The sequence below is a fragment of the Salvia splendens genome, chromosome 21, assembly GCF_004379255.2.
Source record: "Salvia splendens isolate huo1 chromosome 21, SspV2, whole genome shotgun sequence".
Classification (NCBI taxonomy): domain Eukaryota; kingdom Viridiplantae; phylum Streptophyta; class Magnoliopsida; order Lamiales; family Lamiaceae; genus Salvia; species Salvia splendens.
The window spans coordinates 9,322,616-9,339,993 of NC_056052.1; the positions used below are offsets into that span (position 1 = coordinate 9,322,616).

The 17,378-nt window shown below is 34.2% G+C and overlaps 1 protein-coding gene across 1 annotated transcript; it reads left to right on the forward strand.

Annotated features, from left to right (window-relative positions):
• The first annotated feature begins 755 nt into the window (after window positions 1-755).
• Window positions 756-4,489, forward strand: LOC121784868. The gene is made up of 5 exons (XM_042183125.1): window positions 756-953; window positions 1,404-1,957; window positions 2,819-3,544; window positions 3,615-3,698; window positions 4,318-4,489. Exons 2-4 carry the CDS (start codon window positions 1,405-1,407, stop codon window positions 3,680-3,682), a joined length of 1,347 nt encoding a protein of 448 aa, XP_042039059.1. The 5' UTR covers window positions 756-953; window position 1,404; the 3' UTR covers window positions 3,683-3,698; window positions 4,318-4,489.
• Window positions 4,490-17,378: the final 12,889 nt, after the last annotated feature.

A 17,378-nucleotide genomic window follows, 5' to 3' on the forward strand; every position in this document is an offset into this window, starting at 1 on the left:
AAGATCGAACCTTTTAAGAATCAAAATCAAACTAAGAACGAAAAGAAACGCTTTTTGAATGAGAACTTATCTTTCGGGGTTGTGCGGGGCTGTTCGGGTTAGTTCCGGAACGTTTCGGGTTGGTTTCGGGGCTGCTCGGTGTCGCTTCGGAGGCTGCCCGATTGAATTAATTAAATTATTTGGGTTATTAATTAAATTAATTTTGGGGATCAAATAATAAATTCTCGGAATAAATAGACGTACGAATAATTTACCCCAAGTTTCGAAATAAATGGTTTTGCGAGGGAAAATATCCCGTTGATTAATTTATGTGCTTAGGTAATCTTGAGATTTTAATTCGATATCAAGAGGGAAATTACGAGGAGCTATCGGTAGGGCTGGGGAAAAATATCGAAAAAATGATATATCGCTCGTATCGTATTGAAAAATATCGAAAAATTATCGAATTTTCGATATATCGTAATTTTCGATACGAAACGATACCGTATCGTAAGTTTTCGATACGATAACGATATGAATTTCCTTATATCGCGATATATCGTTTTATATCGAATATTCGATATATATCGATATATATCGAATAGACGATATATATCGCATATACGATATATATCGATATTTTCGATATATCGTTTTACAAATATATATAAATCCAGTTATTTCATTAATATATTTAGAAAATATATATGAAACCCTAGGATTTGGAACCCTATCGCCGTCTTCTTCTCAAATCTCATTCTCGCGCCGTCTGTCTCCTTCTCAAATCTCAATCTCGCTCAGTCGCTCGCTCTCATTCTCACGATTCTCTCACAATTGGTCGTCCACGCCTCCACGGTCCATCTCCGGCGACGTCCTCCAGCTTTCCTCTAGCGCTCAGCTCGCGGTTTTCCGCCCGAAAGTGAATGAGATCTCGCTCCTCACAGTCAACACTCAACATCTCCAGCTTCTTCCTGGTACTAATAGCACGATTTTGTCTCGCCCAATTATTTCGAATTTCCTTGTTTGGTTTATCTCCATCAATGTATCTCTATATAGTAATGAATCTAATGATTCGTATTCACGAATGTTCAATATATTTTCAAGTCTTTCATTCAATAATTGCCTGCTACAAATATAAATCCACCACAGTAGATTTCTGCATTCAATAACATGGAATTAAAACCAACCCCCATTTATGGATTTTACACTAGAATGGTCTGCAAAGTGTAGTTAATTTGTAATGCTATATTATTGTCTTCGTCCTATTGAATTTCGGGTTAAGCCGAAATTTGTAAGTCGAATTGTGGAAGCCCCATTTTGTAAGATGGATTTTGACTCTATTAGTGCTCTTAAATTGATGAATAATCTCAAAAATTGTGGAAGCCCCATTTTGTAAGATATTCACTTTGTTGTTATTTTTTCAGAATGGAATCCGCAGCTTCTCATTCGCATCCACTGCTACTTACTTCTGAACCATCAAAGCAACAAAGCGCTTCAACAAATGATGAGGGTACTAGTAGAAAACGATCAGCAGCAGAAGATTCCTCAGAAAAACCTCCTTTAGCTCCTACAAAGAGAGGTAGAAGTCAATATTGGAAGCACTTCGAAAAAACAATGAAGAAAACGAGTCAAGGAGAAAGAAAAATAGGGATATGCAACTACTGCAAATCTGAAGTACCAACTCTTACTGGGAGTACTACTGGACTGAAGTATCACTTGGAGAAGAAGTGTGAATTAAGTCCATTTTATGCTGCGAGTGGAAATAACAAGGGCCAAACTGTGTTGACAAAAGAGACTATGGGAAAAGGAAGTCAGATAGTGCCTCATTCTTTTAATCAAAAAAGGTGTGAGTTGAAGGTCACGGAATATGTTATTACAGATGAAGTTTCATTTCGGGCTGTTGAGGGAAAAGGATTCGTTGCGCTTGTCCATGAATTAGAACCAAGGTTTCGAATTCCCGACCGAAAGAAGGTAGCAGGTATGGTTTTTGAATTGTTTTTAGATATGAAGAAGAGGATTAAAAGTGTGCTCAATGGGCAAAGAGTGAGTATTACTACAGACACATGGACATCGGTTCAAAATATCAATTACATTGTCATCACTGCTCACTTTCTAGATAGTGATTGGAAATTACATAAGAGAATAATTAATTTCACGAAAATCACTAGTCATGTTGGGGAAGAAATAGGCAAGATGATTGAGGTTTGCTTGAGAGAATGGGGGATAGAAAAAATATTTTCCATTGTGGTTGATAATGCTTCTTCGAATGATAGTGCGATTGATTATTTGAAGAAAAGATTGCATATTGAAAACACATTGCAATTTGATGGAAAGTATTTGCATTTGAGATGTGCTTGCCATATACTCAACTTGATTGTCAAGGATGGATTAAAGGAGCTTAATTATGCAATTAAGTCTATAAGAAATGTTGTTGTGTTTATTCATTCTTCCCCATCTAGATTGAGTAAATTTAGAGAGTATGCGGTATTAGCAAAGTTTTCTTGTATGTCAACGGTGCCCATGGATGTGAAAACGAGGTGGAATTCAACATATAAAATGCTTGATGTTGCATTGAAATATAGAAGGGTGTTTGAAAGAATGGCTGACGAATGGATTCCTTTCATGAGATACTTTGATGAAAAGGATGACAAGGGTAAACAAAGAATGGGACCTCCACTTAAAGAGGATTGAGATAATGCAAAAGTATTTGTTCATTTTCTCAAGAATTTTTATGATGTCACTTTAGAGTTAAGTGCATCAAAAACTCCTACATCCCACATGATTTCTGTGTCTATGTTTGCTCTACAAATCGAGATTGAAAAAAAATGTGATGATTCAGATCCGATTATGTCAGAGGTTGCAAAAGCAATGAAGGTGAAATTTGACAAGTACTGGGGTGATTGGAATAAAATGAATCCAGTAATTTTTATTGCCAATGTTTTGGACCCGAGGAACAAGCTGAAAATGCTTCAAGTTAGTGTGAAGAAATTGAAGAGATTTGGAGATTCTAACCAAGAGGTTCGAGAGTTGTGTGACCGATTTAAAAATGACTTGGTGACTTTGTGGGCTGAGTATAAGGGAGTGAGTGATACATTAGTTACTCAGAAACCACTTCTAGAAAATAGTGGTGATAGAGATGATACTGGTCTAGGTGGTTCTGGTCTTTTTGATGAATTGTATAATGGAGTTCAAGAAGAAGTTTCTCAAGACCAACTAAATCAAATATCTAATGAAGTGGATAAGTACTTAGCCGATGAGATGGAGAAGCGATCTAATCCATGTTTTGATCTTTTAGAATGGTGGAAAGGAAGTGGAACAAGGTATCCAATCCTTTCGCTCATTGCAAAAGATATCTTTGCAATTCCAAGCTCAACCGTAGCTAGTGAATCCGCTTTTAGCTTGGGCAAAAGAGTTGTAGATCATTTTAGGACTAGTTTGAGTCCAAAAATGGTTGAGGCATTGGTGTGCACCAATGATTGGCTCAAAGCGGATGATTTTAGCTTATACAAGGATCCGACCGATGATGACCTTGCTTTTTATCAAGAAATTGAAGAAATTGAAAAAAGTAAGTGTTTCTTTAATCTATAAACTTTATTTGTCATATATTATTAATTCCATTTTATGTTTCTTTTTAGGCTCAAGTCACTCAACCATTACTCAAGAGACTCGAGATGGTTCTCCAAATGTATCTTCTACTAGTTGATCCACCAAATGATGAGGTATTAGTCTTAAATTTGGTTGATATCTGATATGTGGTAGCCATTAGGCTTCTTAATTGAGATTGAGTTAGTAAATAAATTACACTCTTCATGCTGTTTTTATTTCGATTATGTCTTTGTACTTTGTATTCTGGTGTGAACTCTTCTCTGATAAAAATCATTCTGGATTAGTTACATTCAGAAATTCATCTATCTCAACACTTGCACTTGGGGTAAGTTCCTGATATGTCTATTCAGTTGTGTTTGTATTAGTACAAAAGGTTTCGTAATATGTGAAATGGCTTTTAAAATCTTAATTTAATTTCTATTATTCTTCTTAGACATGCTGCCTTACTTAATTTAATTTCTATTATTCTTCTTAGACATGCTGCCTTACTCAATATGTGAAACAACTAGGCTTTATTACTCGTTAATCTCTATTGAGTTATGATCTTAATACTATTTGCCATCAAATTGAGAAGGGCCACATTCACAGTTTCTAGTATTGTTAATAGCATATTTTTGTGTTTGTAATTTGTCAATTAAATGCCCACTTCTTTGTGTTGTATATCTAATTTGTATATGCCCATTTTGTTGTTCAATTCTAATCTCTCATCTCTATTGGTCTTGGATTATGTAGGTTAATATTTTTAGATGATTTCGACAAGATGAAGGGTTTGGTGTTCAAGAATCAAGATCAAGACAACTACTAGTTTTTGCTAATTATTGTGATGGAGTTTGTTCAAACTTTATGGTGTGTTTTTTTGTACTTGGTTGTGTAGTATTTCGATTATGGAGATAAGAACACTATTAATTTTATTGTGTTAGAAGTTTTATTAATTTTTGTGTGAATTTTATGTTTTGAAATTATAATTTTCGATATACAGGTATTCGATACGATATCGATATTTCGATATATCGTATCGAAATTCGATATATCGATATATCAAATTTCGGTACGATATATCGAAATATTGATACGATAACGATATTGATATTATCCATATCGAAAGTTCGATATATCGAAATTCGATATATCGAAACTTTCGATACGATAACGATATGAAATTCTTTCATATCGATATTTTCGATACGATACACGATACAACGTTTTCGATACGATATCTCGTATCGACCTACCCCTAGCCATCAGAGCGATTATTGGCGTAAGCGGCCGAATAAGCAAAAAATCGAGAGAACAAGATAAAAGACTTCAATTAGGGTGCATGCATTTTTATTTATCTAATTGGAAAGTATGTTGATATATGTGTTACTTAAATTCTAAAGGTGAGACTTCGCAAGGGAATCGAGATACCAAAGGGAAGGAAGTGTTAGAGAATTAAGCAATTGAGGTGGGCTTCCTTTTTAAATAAGGACAAAAGTCCTAAATGTTTTATTTATGAGAATGAAAATGTGTTTATCATGCCGTGTTTTGCTTTAACATGCATATCTGATGTGGCTCTGGCCAATATTGTTTAAATCGAATTCGGGTCCTCGTAGGGCCGCAAACCCTACTTGGATTAGTGTACACCTATGGTAGACTGTGTGCTAGCGTACGGGCTGGCCGGTCTAGTGGCTTGGTTTGTGGCCACATTCCAAGTTATGTATGAGCAGATATGGCTAACGTCTATGGGAAAATGACTGATCAGTCGATGTTTAAAATGGAAATGATTTTGAGTGCCTCGGGCATTTCTAAAGCTAAATCCCGATGGTTACTTGTGAATGGCATGATAAATTACTGTTTATTGAAAATGTTTTCGGCATGAGCCACTGAGTATTTTTATAATACTCAGCCCTGCATGTGTTTTCCCTATGTGCAGGTTGAGCGGCGACGAGGATGTGGTGGTGTTGAGCAAGTGAATTTAAGATATTATTGTTGTCTTTGAACCTTGAGTGTCGTTGTGTCTTCACACATGACGTCACTCTTTCTCTTGGTCGTTTCCGCTGTGACGTTTCGTTTAATTATGTTTTATTTGGGCCGACAACTTTAATTGTTAGGATAATGGTTATTTTGAATTTCTTGTTGGATAATATCAAACTCTTGGTTATTTATTGGGATATTAATTGTTGGTCCAACTTGTGTTGAAACCCTAATTCTTTTCGTCTGTTTATTAAATTTTTTTAATCGCGATCGCCGTATTTATTAACCCTAAAGGGCGGTCGTGACACATATAGCATATAAAATAGTATATGTACAGTTTGATTTTATTTTGAAACGCCCCCACTTAAAAGATGGCTTTTTATTCATACAAAAAAAGATGGCTTTTTATGTGCTGCAAATTAGTGGCGGTCTAATTATTTCAATTTTCTTTTTATTTCTGTGGAGTTGGTAGAATAATAGAGAAGTCATTGAAGTAAATGTGCTTATGTATGTAGATATGAACTTTTTATCTGACATTTATCATATATGTACATTGTATTAATGCTTATGATAATATCAAAATTATAACAGATCATTGGTTGAAGTAAAAACACACTTTAGTACTAAAAAAATATTGGAAGCGTATGGCATGAATATGTGTATATAATCGGTTAGAGAAATTAAATTAAATGATATAAAATACAAAAAAATATGTAATGGTATGCAGTCGTCCATTGACAATTCTCGTGCTTCGAAGAAGTATCATTATAGTATTCCAGTTATCTATAATAGTGTCAAAACCCTTGCTATGCACGTGATATAAAATTTTCAAACAACATGTAAATAAAAATAAAAGAGTATGAGTTAGTTAGAATAAAATATTAGTAGTAAAAATAAATACAGAATACAAAGAGAAGAAAATAAAACATGTGTAAATAAAGACCAAAAAGTAAAAATCGGATAAATGGAACAAAATAAACAGCTCAACAAAATTTGATCAACAAAAAACATATATTTATATGTAGTGACCAAAAATAATTAACTACTCCCTCCGTCCCACAAAGATTGTCTTACTTTGACCGGACACAGGTTTTAAGAAATGTAATGAAAAGTGAGTCGAAAAAATTAGTGGAATGAGGTTTATACTTTTATATATTAGTTTTATAATAAAATATGAGTATGAATGAGTTAGTGGAATATGTGGTCCACTACAAAAAATGGTTAAAAGTGAAATGTGACAAATTTTGTGGGACGGACGGAAATGAAAAAATGAGACAATCTTTGTGGGACGGAGAGAGTAATATGATTATGCTAAAAATAAAATACTTAACACAACTAAAATTTTATAGTTTGCCATAAAAGAACTCCAAATAATTCCCAAAGAAAAACCTTGACCAAACGAATCAAACACTACAAATTCCGTCAATCTTTATCCCGACCAAACAATTGAATATTTATTTCTCGTATACTATTGAATTAATATAGGATATTAAATAAATATTTTTGAGTTCTAGTTAATTTTTATAAATTTTGGGCTACATTTTTAATAAATCTGTATATTTGTAGTAACTGCTAAAATATTTGTGTAGTAAATGCCATCAATATTTAAATTTTAAAATTAGGCTATAAATTGAGTTACCTAATTAATTGAACAATATGCCATTACTATTTAATATAGCTATGATGCATTGTCGTTACTCCTTATATATATAGAGAGAGTTGTGATCATATGATAACCCCTAAATATCGTAATAACCCTATAACTAAATCAGGACCACACATATTTCTAATCTTGCGGCTGAGATTCAAAGTTAGATTTACTTCATAAAAAAAAGGCGGAGGGGTAAATATGTCATTTCGCTCATTTAATTTCTGAATTTCGCCAAATATCACGTAAAATGATAAAATGATATATGTTAGGTTTATTGCATAGAATGATAGTTTTGCCGTATAGAATGATACTCTGAGTTGATAAAATGATACTCTGAATGATAAAATGATACTCTGAATTTCGCCAAATATCACGTAAAATGATAAAATGATAAAATGATAGGTTTATTGCATAGAATGATAGTTTTGCCGGATAGAATGATACTCTGAGTTGATAAAATGATACTCTGAGTTGATAAAATGATACTCTGAATTCCGCCAAATATCACGTAAAATGATAAAATGATAGGTTTATTGCATAAAATGATAGTTTTGCCGGATAGAATGATACTCTGAGTTGATAAAATGATACTCTGAATGATAAAATGATACTCTGAATTTCACCAAATATCACGTAAAATGATAAAATGATAGGTTTATTGCATAGAATGATAGTTTTGCCGGATAGAATGATACTCTGAGTTGATAAAATGATACTCTGAATTTCGCCAAATATCACGTAAAATGATAAAATGATAAAACGATAGGTTTATTGCATAGAATGATAGTTTTGCCGGATAGAATGATACTCTGAGTTGATAAAATGATACTTTTGACTGATAAAATGATAAAATGATACTCACGGCAGATAGAATGATACTTTTGAGTTGATAAAATGATACTTTTGGCGGATAGAATGATAGTTTTATCGGATAGAATGATAGTTTTGCCGGATAGAATGATACTTTTGGCTTATAATGATAGTTTTGTCATTTTATAGGTCGAAGTATCATTTTATCGGCTGCGAAATTAAATGAGCGAAATGACAGTTTTACCCCCGCGCTTTTTTTTATGAAGTAAATCTAAGTTTGAATCTCAACCGCATGATTAGAAATATGTGTGGTCCAGATTTAGTTATAGGGTTATTACGGAAATTGGGGTTATCAATATAATGCACCCCTATATATATATATATATATATATATAGTCTCATTATTCACAAATCCACTCTTAAAGACCGAACCACCGAACCATACCAAATTAGGGTTTTTAGATCTTGTTTTTTATGGATGAGAGGCACAAATTTATCAATTATTTTCGCCTTCATCACGAGCCTATTTTAATTCATCCGAAGGTAAATAAGTCATACTAACATGTTACGAAGATTTAACTTCATTTCAGTAGGTTTTTACTTCATTCCAGTAGGATTATTACTTCATTCCAGTACGTAAATGCGGTTTCGCCGTTGCGTGCCGTTCTTTCTCTCTACAATATCTATCACCACCGCTACAACGCCGATATGGTGTAATAAACACATGGAATGATGTAATAAATTATTGGAATGAAGTATGTGTAGAAGCATTTGAAGTCCTACTGGAATGAAGTAAAAACTTTATCCAATGAAGTAATAATATTTCTGAATGAAGTAATAAATGCACTTGAATAAATTGCATTTTTTAATGTAAATAAAGTAAAAACTCAGGTCAATGAATTCAAATGAAACATGTGTTGAATCATTTCAAAACCTACAGGAAGAAAGTAAAAACATGTTGTAGTTTCAAGGTATTACGTACGGAATGGAGTAATAAACCTATACAATGAAGTAAAATGGGCTTGTAATGAAGACCGAAAAATTTACACAGCAGCACATCTCATCAAAAAAACTAGATCTAATTGCCCAGATTTGGTCTCTAGTTCGGTCTTTAAAATTGGTTCGACATTGATCACAACTCTATATATATATATATATATATGGTTGTGATCAATTGAGATTTTTTAGCCTAATTGAGAATTAAGATGCATTATCAGCCACTCATTTTTATTACATGAGTGGTCTAGAATTTGCCACATGGAAAATATTTTTAGATTAATTAATCATGAAATGGAAGAATGGTAATTTCATATTTTAATTAGGGCAGTAGCAGTAAACGATGTCGCACGTGTCGTTAGGGCAGCAGAGCTCGATTCCCCTCCCGCCGATCGCCTTCTCCAGCGAATCGACGCAAGTCTTGGAGTCGTCGGGGAGCACGGGCATCTCGTAGGCGGGGGCGGCCAACGTCTAGGGCGGGGATTTGGCGGCGGCGGAGGGGCGCAATGCGGTGGCGGAGTAGAGCGAGGCGATGAAGATGGGGCAGCAGCGGGAGCGGTGGAGCTGGACGGGGGAGTAATTGGGGTCGGGGCGGTGGTGGGGGTTGGCGCCACATGCGGATTTGATGTAGCGGAAGAGCTGTTCGGGGAGGTCGAGGGGGCAGGCGGAGGCGTCGGATTGCTCCGGGAAGGCGGGGATGGTGGGGATGTTATAGGATTTGAACTTTTTGCAAGCTTAATTATTGATTCGTTTATGGAATTGGAAGTTTTAGGGTTTGGATTATCAGTTGTGTTGGATGTGAGCTGGATTGAGGAATCAAGCTTAAACATAATGCACTCTAGGTGTTTGGTGATATTCCCCATTTGGAAATTGGTTGCTAAGAGTTAGATTCAAGATTTAGCTATCTCCCTTTTTTAATGTCAACCACGCACATATAATGTCAACTACATATATAATCTATGTCAACTACATATACAATTCATGTCAACGACACACATATAATGTCAACTGCATATACAATTCACGTCAACTGTACACATATAATGTCAACTATGTGTACAATCCATGTCAATTACATATACAATCCATGTCAACTGCATACATATAATGTCAACTAAATATATCTACATATATTATATAATATATGTAAAACGTTGTTGTTGACATAAATAATATAGGTCGTTGACATGAAAATATTTTTTGTTGACATTAATTATTTGTAAAATGTTGGTGTTGACATAATAGTTGATATAAATAACGTTTGTTGTTGACATCATAGTTGACATAATGTCTCTTTAGTTGACATCACGCGAAAATGACAATTATGCCCCCTAATTGACATAATGTCTCTGTAGTTGACATCGCGCGAAAATTGTGAATGAGTGGTTGAAAATGCATCTTAGTTCTCAATTAGGCCCAAAAATCTCAACCTAACAGGACCGTGTATATATATATATATATATATAACGTAAATTCTATTGGAAGAGTGAAATATATGGAATTTATATGGCTGATATAATTCTTTAAACTCAAACAAAAATATTTTAATATTTCACATTGGAATTTATTGTGTCTATGATGCCGTTACTTCTTCAACATAGTGTCCACTGGAAATAATTAACATAACACGTTATAATATTCCACTTTGCCAACGAGGTAATATCCTACAAAATTTGACACTTATCAAATAAAATGAAAGGTTAAAAAAGTTATAAGAAATTTATTATTAATTTAAGTTTTAATAAATGACATTAAACTCCCTAAAATTCATTCAAATATACTATACTATAATTATTAATCTAAAAGTGTCACTTTATCATGGACGATAGAAAAAGTTAGAGGTAAGGCGTAGTTCTATAAATGCATGCAGAATCGCAAAATGGACACAATAAAAATGATACTTACTCAATAACAACAGGATGCCGAAAAGGAGAAGGCGAGTGAGAAACATAAATGGGTTTTTTTGTTTGTGTTTCATGGGTGCATCACAACTACATAGAGAGAGCATACGAGTAGTGCGCGACAACTAATGAGATTTTCACTCGTGGATATGAAAAGGTAGAGTGAGAAGTAAAAAAGGAGCAAAACTTTTTCTGATGTTTGAAATAGAAAGGATATAGAAAGCATACTTGCAATATGGCCATCTCTATTCTGAATATGCCTTTTGTGATGCTAATCTCATATTAATATAATTGATTTGTACTTCCATAGTAATATTGCATCGGTACAAGTTTCTTGAGTGAGCTTGTGTTTTGGAAGTAATGTATTTTATTTTGTTACTTTCTTTTTATATTTTCCAATGAAGCAATTTTATATATATATATATATTTTAATTTTCAATGTAAACATACATTTAAAGGTCGATCTATGATAGGCTCGAATTCGTGATCTTTGATCCAAGTATTAACCACTCGTGACTTTCAATACAAGAGTGAGAAATATAACCAAGCGTGTTTTAATTGACGTGTTTTTGATGCATTTATTAGTTTCGAAACTTCTTTGATTATAGGATTAGTTTTTATTGGTATAATAAATCGTTACTATATTTATTTTGAATTCATAATTTTATAATTGTGCAAATAGAAAATCATTTTGATCGTGCATCGCACGAGTGTGATACTAGTTAATACAGTATAAAAGAAGAGTTTTAAGACTATTAACTGAAATATCATTTTAGAGGGAAATATGACTATTGATCAAATTAAAAAGGCAAAAACTATTGGATTTCACCATTGTCCAATAAAATATGGAGAAGTAGGCCTCACAAAGAAGTTCTATATTTTAATTCATTCATATACTATTATGTGTTTATTTAATTGCTTATCCGTTCATTGAAAAAATATTTTAAAAGATGATTAAATAATATGGTTTGTTGACATAAATTAATCTTAAGTGTTATTTATAGTTAAGTAAAAAAACAATAACAATAATATATAGAAAATTAATATATGATATGAAGTATTAAAAAGATTAATAAAAGTATGATCAAAACAATAATAATAATAAATGTACTAAATATCATGAACTAAAAATTAAATACTTTAAAATACTAAAATCTTAATACACACTAACTAATTAATCAAATTATTGAAGTAGTGTTATATGCTCATCATACTTTCTATTTTTAAAATATGAATATTCTAGAAATTAATTATCATGCATGTTAAAAGATCATGCAACATAATTAAGTATGATTACCATTTAATTTATATTAAAAAAATTTACTTAATTATTATTTTTTCTAAATAATAATAATAATATAGTTGTATAAAATAATTAAAATTATTTAAATACCTCAAACAATAACTAAAATTAAACTCAACAAGGCGACCAGAATGTAGTAGTAGAATGTATTGGAGGTGTTCACAATATGGTGCATAAGATAAGAAGAAATTCTACAATATGACAAAACTGATCAAATAATGTTCCGAGCAACCGATCTTCACCGCTATCTGATTGTTGACCAGGGTTCTCATTCTAGCTGTAGAAGCCTGGACTTCCAATAATTGTTTCTATTAGTGGGACTAATCTTATACACAACCTAATAATATGTGCAAACCACTTTAATTGTTGTAAGTGAGCATGTTTAGTGAGTGATGACCAACAAAGTAACAAATCAATATAACTTGTGAGGCAACTGTTGATGCAAAACCCTACCACATTATGATTTTATCTCATTAAAGTGCTTTTAACAGCATTCATCATCCAAGTATCAGTTCTTTGTATTCTGAGTTGAAGAAAAATATGATTGTGAAAATCATCAATTTTCCAGCTAACATGCATTATGTTTTTCCTCACTGCTCAAGATACAATCTTCTTCTAGCTGTTCTTCAATTATTTTTCTTTTATATTACTGATATCCAAGGTTCGAATGCAGCTTTAGAGTAAACAAAAAAAACATATGAGGAATTGCTTCAATATATTTATTCTTCAATGGCTTTGACAAGTGACGCTTCCTCCATGGCTTATAGATATTGTGAATATACTAACAAAATCTTAGTATCTAATCTTGCACCATTCAAATCAAGCAAGAAATATACTTCACCCCAGGGCCAATTAGCCTATACATCATGTAAGAAAACTAATAGTAATTCATAAATATGAAAAGGTAAATTCTTTGAACTCCCTCTTAAATACTACAGCCTTGACTTTCATTTTTTCATTGTTTACTAGAAAAAATGTATCTAAAAAGCCAAAAGGGGCACTTTCAAACATGTTAAGAATGAGAAAGCTCCCCAAGTCAAGGTGTAAAAACTAAAAACAGTTCCACCATATATACCAGTGCTAACCACACATGGAATTTCTCTTGATCTATGACTTATAAAATTTCTTGTTACATTATTTCGATCTAAGTTGACAGTTCCTAGAATTTCTGACACTTCAAACAATTGTAAGCCTTCAAGCTCCGTAGATCGCATATTATTTTTCTTTGTTTCATAGCAAGCACTAGAACTAGACAAACTTCAGCACATATATTCTAAGGTGGTGTTCGGTTTCCTAGATAAAATAATATCAAGATATAATATAAGATTGAGTTATGAGATATTTTAGTCATCGGGGATTAGCTATGACTAATTATCTCATGATTATCCATCCATCTAGGATTGAATTGTGGGATTGAATCTCATGAACCAAACACACTACAACATAAAATTTTGAGGACAATGTACCACATATTGATTTTTTCATTTATTCCGAATAATCACTCCACCGCTAGCTAGTTCATATCGACAGTAACAGAAAGAGCAAACGGCTAAATCAAAAGGCGGGGACACAACACATTAAATGAGTACAAAACCGCAATTAGAGAAAGGAGATGTACCTAAGAACAAAATTCAAGTAGCACCAACAATAATATTGTTGATTGGAATGAAAATTAACTTGACGAAGAAACCAACGAAGCCCATCACGACGAACCCGATAGCTGTCCGAGTGGCTACCTTGGTGAATTCTACACGATAATCAAATTTCAAAAGATCAGGTAAAAATTCTCGTTCTTCAACCACCACGCGCCAAAAAACAAGAAGCTAAAATCAAATTAAGAGGAATATTACCTTTGCGATCAGGCTTGTGGCATCGCTTGACGAGACGAACGCTGTCCTTGGAGAAATCTCTCAGTGGATCGAAAATTGAATCCAGAGCATCCATTTCCTGATAGAATTCGATTTCTTTACTTCTTCGCCTGGATCTATAAAATTGATTCGGATTGAAGACGAAGTGAGGGTTTTATATTGGGGAAAGGGGCAAAATAATTTTCGACAAGTTGTGGATTGCAGATTGGTCCAAGTCAACGAAGTATGACGCTGACCGAAGTTCCCTATATACCCCTGAAAATTAATGGATTTTTATAACCGTTATATAATTGAGAATCATAGTACTAGTATTTGATTAATTTTTCTTTCTCTCACAATTTAATGTTTCTTCAATCCAATAATATCTCTGTAAAAGATATACTACAGCAAAAATAGGATTATATCTAGAGAAAGAAAGGTTTTTGTATGTAAAATTATATAATCCATTCGTCCCATAAGATAGAGATTTTTTCTAGTTCATCTCGTAAAAATAGTTCACTTCTATTTTTGGTAACTTTTTTTCTCTTTAATGAGCTGGACCTTATTCTCTATTTTTCAATAATTTTTTCTTTCTGTATTTCTTCTACTTTATCAATTATGCATTAAAATTTGTGTCGTCCCAAATATCTGTATAGAGATGGGACAAAGGGATTAAAAAATTTAGTCTTTATTTGTATAGAATAAATAGAATACTAGTACTAATTTTGGTAAATTTTTGTTTTTATGAGTATAATAAAAAAATATACAAGCACCAATGTGATTGTGATAAATGACTCATGCATTGAAGGGAGATGAAGATCAAGTGATCACTTTTCTCCACATTCATAGATAAATTAAGATCTTGAGAGGAAATTTCTTCAGATATAAAAGAATGCTGTCAACATTCTGCTGGTTGTTTTATTGCCCTAAGTTGGTTTGAGTTACCTTAAAAAAGTGCTGCTTTGAGCAAGCTAGTCAGGAGAATTATTTTCATCAAATGTTCTTTTACTTGATAGCTAAAACTTAAATGTTCTTACATATTTATACAAATAACTTCACTCATTTGCTGCTGCAAAAGTGGCCGACATGTCGAAGGATTTTGTTCTTACCAAGAGGCAGGTAAGCTTTGAAGAATGAGCATGTGCATAGCACAAAATCTGGTGCAAGATGCAGCTGATCTTCACCTATAACCAATGCTGTAGCATCAAGCAGAACAAGCCATGAGTTCTGATGAGCTTCTGAAATCCAATGCATGGAGTATCGCGTTCCATTTACTTCGACCAGGTAGGAAAACAAGCCATGAGTTCTGTGAACCCTTGATCCTCAAATCCAACCAAGATTCTGGTGCCACAATCACTCTCGATTCCTTGTAGGTTGCGAATTCTCCGCGTTCCCCTTGAAAAAGAGGTAGCTTTCTCCAACCTACATCATCGCATCCTTATAGTTCTGAGTGAAGAGGACAAGATATTCCTCATCTAGTAATCCACAGTGTTTCAAAATCTTGTTTCTAGCTTGAATTTCAGGAATGGAGACAAAGCTCCCGACAAAAGAGGACTTTTTGGTGAGGATGCTGGGGCCTGAGAAGTCTTGATGGCTCCAGCTGTGTTTTCTCAAGATCAGGGAGGCTCCTGGTGATACAGAGATCATACACATCAGTTTTCTATCCTCATTCCACGAGGGTGTTTGTCACGACCACACTTCCTAAGAATAGGAAGCACATGGAATCGTGACTAGTGGGGGAATTAAGAAGCGGGGAACAAGGGGGTAGCAATCAAGGAAATACGACATATCGATCCAAAGATGAAATTTCATTTATCGAACAAAGTTTCAAATCCCGAAAGTACATAACGTGAATAACATAGTTTGACAATTCAAAGGAAATAAAAAGAAATTCTTAAAACGTAGAGTAGCGGAAGCAATTGAGAGTCTAACTACTACTATGTCTGAGGACATGGTAGTAACCGGAACAGTTATTGAATACAATTCTTGGCTCATTGCTCAACATCCTCTGCCTCCCGACCTCGCTCAACCTGCACATAGGGAAAACATATGCAGGGGCTGAGTACTTAATGCACTCAGTGAACTCATGCCCGAAATACATTTATCGATTAAGTTATGTCAAGCCATCATTGAGTGAAACTCGGGTTTTACTTTAAAAGACCGAGAAACACTAAATCATTCCTTAAATAAAATTATGCCTGCAGGCAATCGTCATCCTCCATCATGTACCATATCTGAACCATCATGTGAAACGAGAATGTGGCCACAAACTCGATCACTGGACCGGCCGACTTAGAAGACGGCTCACGATCCTCATCAGTGCACTAGTCCGAGTAGGGACTCACTCCCTAGTCAGACCCGAATTCGTTAACCATCAAAGTCTAGTAGGACATTATCCTAATAGACAATCAGATAAGCAATTTCAAAACATAAAATACGGCATGACATACTATTTAAAACCACCTTTATTTCACCATAAACATATCATTTCAACATAAAAGAACTTAGGTAATAAAGCCCACCTCGAAATCTTAGAATTTCCTTAAATAGCTTCTCGTTCCGACTTTAGAGTGCGTGCGAACCACCTTTTCGGAAAATACATAAAGTTCACATCAAATCTCGGTAACGAAGGCATGCACTCTAATTAAAATCTTTTAATTTGTTTTCTCGGTTTTCGTGCATTTTTTATTATTCGGCACGCGACGTCGGTCGGCCGCTTACGCTCGTTCTTTCCTCCGTTGGCTCCTCGTATTTTCCATGATGTCGGAAATAAATTTCCTAAAATTATTTAAACGCATACTTAATTTATCGCAATTATTTCTCTTCGTAATATTTTTACTTCGCACTTGGGGTAGTATTATTCGCCCTTCGAAAAAAATTCCGGGATTTAATTAAATATTCATCACGATTAATTATCGGCCCAAAGATTTATTCCCCCACCTTATATCTCCAATTAAAGTTTTAAAGCCCAACACAATTTAATTGGAGCTCAACTAACCAAAATATTTCATTTTAGTTTAATAGGCCCATTTTAAAAAAAAAACAAAAGGAGAGGCCCAACTTTAATTAAAGAATAGAGCCCAAAAGGAAAATGATCCAATTATACTCCCATCCTCCACAATCGGTCAACCCCTCTTCTTCTTCGCTGCTGCTGTCGCGGGGGAGGCGCCGCCGCTGCTGTCGCAGAGAGGTCCAGCCGCCGGGAGGAGCTGCTGCCGGAGTCGCCGGACAGCGCAGCTGCTGTCGCCGGCTCCCTCCCTTCCGCCAGCCGCTGTTTCCGTCGGGAACGCCGCTGCCGGCAGCTTCCTCCTCCCCGAAACCATTCCGAACCC